This window comes from Vigna umbellata, chromosome 2, assembly GCF_029865625.1.
Source record: "Vigna umbellata cultivar VRB3 chromosome 2, Vumbellata_1.0, whole genome shotgun sequence".
NCBI classification, from domain to species: domain Eukaryota; kingdom Viridiplantae; phylum Streptophyta; class Magnoliopsida; order Fabales; family Fabaceae; genus Vigna; species Vigna umbellata.
In genome coordinates, this window is record NC_142166.1 from 18,052,348 (window position 1) to 18,059,772 (window position 7,425).

Sequence of the window (7,425 nt, forward strand, 5' to 3'; positions counted from 1 at the left end):
AATGAAATATATTATTAATTGTGTTTCTCATTTAATACATTTTGGTTTATTAAAAGAGGAAGGAGAAGGTGAGATAGATAATATTAACTGAAGCGAGAATGGAGTGAGTGTAGATGAAAGCATGGAGAGGGGAAGGAGAGGGAGAGATGAAAACAAAGAGGAAGTTTTGGATTAAAGAAATTAAGGAACAGAGAGTGTCACATGGCATGTGAGCAACAACAGCTGTGTCCACTCTTCCACTTGATAAATACCCTTCTTACCTTCCTTACTACGACTTTTGACTATCCTTCTCTCTCTCTCTTTCATTCTATACTATTCATATCTCACACACACACACACTCTCCCTCTCTCCCTCTCTCCCTCTCTCATGGCAGAGCTCACAAGCTAAACACAGCCCCAACTGCTCTGAGAGGAACACAAACACAGACAAAGAAGCAGCACTCTGGTCTCTTTGGTATTACATCTGCCCAGAATGAAAGCCCTGTACAGAGGCTCTCTCTTTCTCATATTCTCCTTCACCTTGCTTTTTACTGGGACACCTTCTTCTGCACTTTCCACCAGAGACCCTTCTCAGCAACTCCTCTCCTTCAAAGCTTCTCTCTCCAACCCATCCCTGTTACCCAACTGGCTCCCCAACCAGAACCCCTGTTCCTTCACCGGTATCACCTGCAACCAGACCCACCTCACTTCCATAGACCTCACCTCCATACCTCTCAGCACCAACTTCTCCATTGTAGCCACCTACCTCCTCACCCTCGACCACCTTCAGTCTCTCTCCCTCAAATCCACCAACCTTACAGGCCCTCCCACCGTTCCTCTTTCTCATTCCAAGTGCAGCTCCTCCCTATCCTCCATAGATCTGTCCCAGAACACTCTCTCCGGTTCCCTTAATGACATGTCCTTTCTTGCTTCCTGTTCAAACCTCCAATCTCTCAACCTTTCTAGTAACCTTCTCGAGTTCAACTCCTCCCACTGGAAACTCACCCTCCGCGTAGCTGACCTCTCCAACAACAAGATTTCTGGTCCCGGCATCGTCCTCTGGCTTCTCAACCCCGACATCGAACACCTGGCGCTCAAAGGTAACAAAATCACCGGAGATGTCGACTTCTCAGGTTCCACTTCTCTACAGCACTTGGACCTTTCCTCCAACAACTTTTCCGTTTCTATTCCTTCCTTGGGCGACTGTTCCTCCCTTAAATACTTGGACCTCTCTGCCAACAAATACTTTGGCGACATTGCTACCACTCTCTCACCTTGCAAGGCTCTCCTCTACCTCAACTTGTCCAGTAACCAGTTCACTGGTCTTGTTCCTTCCCTCCCTCTTGGTTCTCTCCAGTTCGTCTATCTCGCCGCCAACCACTTCCATGGCCTGATTCCTCCTGCACTGGCGGACCTCTGCTCCACTCTCGTACAGCTGGATCTCTCTTCCAACAATCTCACCGGTGACCTCCCAGGCCCCTTTGGCGCTTGCTCTTCCCTCCAATCCTTGGACATCTCAAGCAACCTCTTCACCGGCGCTTTGCCGATGGAGGTATTGACTCAAATGGGCAGTCTGAGGGAGCTTGCGGTAGCCTTCAACTTCTTCGGCGGTCCTCTACCCGTGTCGCTGTCGAAGCTTTCCAGTTTGGAATTGCTGGATCTGAGTTCCAACAACTTCAGCGGGCCAATCCCTGGAAGTCTGTGCGGAGATGCTGGGAATAACTTAAAGGAACTTTACCTGCAGAATAACCGGTTCACGGGTTTTATTCCTCCCATGCTCAGCAACTGTTCCAACCTTGTTGCCTTGGACTTGAGTTTCAACTTTCTGACAGGGACCATCCCTTCAAGCCTAGGGTCTCTCTCGAAACTCCGGGACTTGATTATCTGGCTGAACCAGCTCCATGGAGAGATACCTCAAGAGCTGATGTATATGAAGAGCCTGGAGAATCTTATCTTGGATTTCAACGAGTTGAGTGGGAACATTCCCTCTGGCCTCGTCAACTGCACCAAGCTCAATTGGATCTCCCTCTCCAACAACAGGCTTAGCGGCGAGATACCAGCCTGGATTGGGAAGCTTTCCAATCTGGCCATACTCAAACTCAGTAATAACTCCTTCTCTGGCCGGATCCCCCCTGAGCTTGGCGATTGCACTAGTCTTATATGGTTGGATCTGAATACTAATTCCCTCACAGGGCCCATTCCGCCTGAACTGTCCAAGCAATCCGGGAATATTGCCGTGAATTTCATCAATGGGAAGACTTATGTGTACATAAAGAATGATGGGAGTAAAGAATGTCATGGAGCAGGAAACTTGCTGGAGTTTGCTGGTATCAGTCAGCAGCAGCTCAACAGGATTTCCACCAAGAACCCCTGCAATTTCACCAGGGTTTATGGAGGTAAGTTGCAGCCAACGTTTAATCATAATGGTTCTATGATATTTTTGGATATCTCCCACAACATGTTGTCAGGCAGTATTCCAAAGGAATTTGGGGTCATGTACTATTTGACCATTCTCAATCTGGGCCACAATAATGTGTCTGGGAGCATTCCTCAGGAGCTTGGGAAGATGAAGAATCTTAACATTCTTGATCTCTCTAACAATAGACTCGAAGGGCAAATTCCGCAGAGCCTTACGGGGCTCTCCTTGCTCACTGAGATTGACTTGTCCAACAACATGCTCTCGGGAACGATTCCTGAGACGGGTCAATTTGATACTTTCCCTGCTGCAAGGTTTCAGAACAACTCTGATCTCTGTGGTGTTCCTCTGTCTCCTTGTGGATCGGACCCGACAAACAGTCCGAGTGCACAGCATATGAAGTCTCACAGGAGGCAGACTTCTTTAGTTGGGAGTGTGGCCATGGGATTACTATTCTCCCTCTTCTGCATCTTTGGTTTGATCATAATTGCCATTGAGACCAGAAAGAGGAGGAAGAAGAAAGAGGCAGCCCTTGAGGCCTACATGGATGGTAATTCGCATTCGGGTCCAGCCAATGTGAGCTGGAAGCACACGAGTACTCGTGAAGCTCTTAGCATAAACCTTGCAACTTTTGAGAAACCCCTCCGAAAGCTTACTTTTGCAGACCTTCTTGACGCCACCAATGGCTTTCACAATGACAGTCTCATTGGCTCCGGTGGGTTTGGTGATGTGTACAAGGCTCAGTTGAAGGACGGAAGTGTTGTTGCTATCAAGAAGCTGATTCATGTCAGCGGACAAGGGGACAGAGAGTTCACTGCTGAAATGGAGACTATAGGAAAAATTAAGCACAGGAACCTTGTTCCCTTGCTGGGATACTGCAAAGTTGGGGAGGAGAGGCTCCTGGTTTATGAGTATATGAAATACGGGAGCTTAGAGGATGTTCTCCATGATCAGAAGAAAGCTGGGATAAAGCTGAACTGGTCAATTAGAAGGAAAATTGCCATTGGAGCTGCTAGGGGATTGGCTTTTCTTCACCACAATTGTATCCCTCACATCATTCATAGAGACATGAAGTCAAGCAATGTTTTACTTGATGAAAACCTGGAAGCCAGGGTGTCTGATTTTGGAATGGCTAGGCTTATGAGTGCTATGGATACACATTTGAGTGTGAGCACCCTGGCGGGCACCCCGGGGTATGTTCCTCCCGAGTACTACCAGAGTTTCAGATGCTCCACTAAAGGTGATGTCTACAGTTACGGTGTGGTTTTGCTGGAGCTGCTAACTGGGAAAAGGCCAACGGATTCGGCTGATTTTGGTGACAATAATCTTGTTGGATGGGTTAAACAACATGCGAAGCTGAAAATAAGTGATATTTTTGATCAGGAGCTCATGAAGGAAGACCCCAATCTGGAGATGGAGCTTTTGCAGCACCTGAAGATTGCGTGTTCATGTTTGGATGATAGGCCATGGAGACGTCCCACCATGATTCAAGTTATGGCAATGTTCAAGCAGATTCAGGTAGGATCTGGGATTGATTCTCAGTCAACTATAGCCACCGATGAAGAAGGTTTCAATGCAGTTGAAATGGTGGAGATGAGCATTAAAGAAGCTCCTGAATTGAGCAAACATTAGGCATCAAATTCGGGAGAGTGTCATGTGGATTCTTTGGGAAACAGACAAGAAGAGAGAAGGAGGAGATGACGACGGATTCAACTCTCCTCAAAGTTTTTTCCTACTTTGCCGCTTCAAAATTATTTCAGACATAAGAGGAAACGGTTAAAAGGGGAATGAATGCTTTTGATGTATGTAGTCTTGTTATTTTATACATAAGAAAAAAGTTGTTTAACTTGTATATAAACAGCTTCAGTTGTTACCATCTGTGTTTTCCTAGAATTCTCAAAGTACTTTTTTCATTCAGATATAATCCTGAAAAGGTTCTGTTTAATCTGAGACCCCAGTGATGGCGACTAAGTGGAGGATCTTTTGGCCCTTTCTTTAGGCTGCTTAATTTTGTTCCGATTTGCAATATAATTTGTCAAAACATGCCTTTAAAACCTCTAAAACTACTCTAACATCAATTTACTTGAATAAGAAATTTATACCCTACACTCACCCCACCAAGTTGTTCTGCGTCTTCTGACTCTTGTTGTTTTGTTTGCTAGTTTACCCTCTAGGAAAAGTATGACTCCACTCATGGTATTTTCACTTCATATGGCCATAAATAATTTTGGCCTAACCCAGCATCACAAATCAGGAGTCAATACACTGTCTGTACCTCTGTATTTATCATCTATCTCCGTGCTACTTTCACATCCCATTTTATTAAAATGGATTTTTCCTGTTAAAATAAAAAAGGAACTGGTAAGACACTTCAACCAGGACCAACTTATGTAGTTGTCACCGCCAGTGTCCTCTGTTGAGTGCGCACGCTTATTGGATCAATTTAAATATTAAATATTCAATAATCCTCGAGAATACTCGAGTTCGCAAGTTGAGAGAAAATTACAATAGACAAATCAAAATCTGCAGACAGCCATTTCCCATAATTTAACATTTTGTGGGCGTGTGCTTGGTGGTGGGGTGTCATTAGAATGCATGAAGGCTGTAAAAAAAGGTAGTAAAATGCATGTCAGTCATCAAAAGTTGAAAGCATAAGATGAAGGGACCAAAACCTTGACCTATGCAAACTGAGTGGTATGGTAATTATTGTCACAGTATTTAGGATGATTAATAATAGTTTGGACCACTAATAAACAGCTTTAAGAGGTTCAACTTTCCAATAGCTTATTTGGTTGGACCATCTTTGATCAAAGTCCCCAATCTCATAATTGCTAACCTTTTATAAGAAGTGAGTATTTTCATAATTATCAAGAATCTTCAACTCATCAGGATTGCCCATTTCTGATTAAGAAAAAAAAAATAAAGTGAGTAAATAAATCTGTTTTGTCTGTTCTCCATGGATGTCGTGCAAAGCACGTGATGGATCATAGATGCTGTAAATTATTACTTTCTCCAATGCCAGGGTCCAGTGCCCACGTACTTTGTAAACGATGTGCCAGAACATTAGTACTTATATAATCAACAATAAAATATGGTAACCATTAGCCAAAGACAAAAACAATTTTTAATGGATTATCAACACTAATTGCAAGGTTTTGGTTTAATTTTATTAAACATAACATGTGCAGTTTCAACTATGCATGTGTCCTTTTGTTTATAGAGAAACAACATTTCCAGTATTTCATTTCAATGTAAAGTTAAACTCCCAAATACAATATAATATTTGGAATCCAAAATAAATAAAGATATAAAATAAAAAAATAGAACCTGCTAAGAAATAAGTTTGTATTTAGCTCAAATATATTAATATTTAAAACCCTTCACTTATGTACATGCGTTATTTTTGTGATAACAAAAATTAACAATAAGAATTTATTGTTACACCAAAATTATTTAAAAAGAGTAATTAAAATTTATATTAAAGTTATAACATTTATATACACATAAAATAATTATAAAATTAATTGCCTTTATTATTTTTTACAATATTATAATTATTTAATTAGTACACTTGTAAATTTCTATCAAAATAAAATTTAAATTTGTAATAAAAAGTATAATGTTTTTTATAAATTATTTTAATTTTATTTTCAATAGAAATACTTAATTTTTTATGGATAATTCTTTTAGATAATATAAATAAAAATTTGGTTAATGAATATAAAGAAATATTAGGTAAAGGAGGTATAAAAGACTATAAATCAAATAACAGTTACAAAATTCAATCCTATTATTAATTACTACTATTAATTGTTAGTGAATATACAGTTATTTATAATAAAATACATACTCAAAAAGTAATTATTATTATTAAAGTAATTTTAAAATAAAAAATACATAAAATAGTTGCATTCTATTAATTTTCATTATTATTTACACTTTTTTATTAGAGTAACTAACACGCTTATCAAGATAAAAATGAAACAGCTACGAAGGAAAATCCTTTTATATAATTATTAAATAGACATTAAGAAGTGCATGTGTATATTAGAATAATATAATTTTAAAAATATATATAATTTTATAAAAATGATATGAAAAAACATTAAAATAATACAATATCAAAAATATATATAACTGTGTAGGAATAGTGTTAAAAAATTACACGGTAATGTTAAAGAAAGATTATTTAATTATTATAAAAAAGAATAAATGTTAAATTATTTATTTTAAAATAAAATTATTTAATTGAAATATGATATTAGAAAAAATTTCTTTGAGAATTTAACAAAAATGGACATTATAACAATGATGTGTGGATTTTACATAATAATTTATATTATAAATAAATGAAATTACAATGTGCATTGTAACATCTTATTTAATCTTATTGAGTAGTATAAAACTACTCAATAAATCATTATAAGATTTAAAGATTATAAAGCAAAACAAATAATTATAAAATATATATAGCATTAATATATTGGTCCAAAATAATAACCACAATAATAATAAAATATATATATGTAGACAAAACTATAGATAGTAAAAGTTTTTTCTTAAATACCAACTCCTGGACAAAATTACATGGAGTATTTTCCAACATCATAACCTTCCACCAAAGTGCATCATCACTCACTTCTTGATCTACTCACACCAGAAGGTGATCATTCTAACATAGATACACAAACACAAAATGCACCGAAGACTAAGCTAGTGTATAAAAGAGTTATCTAATATCAAATAAGTCATATTATAAATACATTTTAAGCATGAATAAATACAATGGATGCATATACACACAAGACAGATAGACTCTAAACTCAATTATTCAAATATATGTAATTCACAATAGATTCATTGTAAGTATGCACTTGTGGTGGCTTCTACTGCTTTGCAGAGCCATGCCCAATGAGTTTTATCCTACCACACACAAGGTCAATCTCACACCTTAGGCCAAACAAACCCATAAGCTAGGACCTTCTACAACTCTTAACCACATAACACATTCTACTCTATTTGAGTGTGAA

The 7,425-nt window shown here is 38.5% G+C and overlaps 1 protein-coding gene across 1 annotated transcript; it reads left to right on the plus strand.

The window, feature by feature from the left end:
* Positions 1 to 219: 219 nt before the first annotated feature.
* On the plus strand, positions 220 to 4,340 carry BRI1 (Leucine-rich receptor-like protein kinase family protein). Its single transcript, XM_047297618.2, has one exon. It carries the CDS (start codon positions 473 to 475, stop codon positions 4,025 to 4,027), a length of 3,555 nt encoding a protein of 1,184 aa, XP_047153574.2. The 5' UTR covers positions 220 to 472; the 3' UTR covers positions 4,028 to 4,340.
* The last annotated feature ends 3,085 nt before the right edge of the window (positions 4,341 to 7,425 follow it).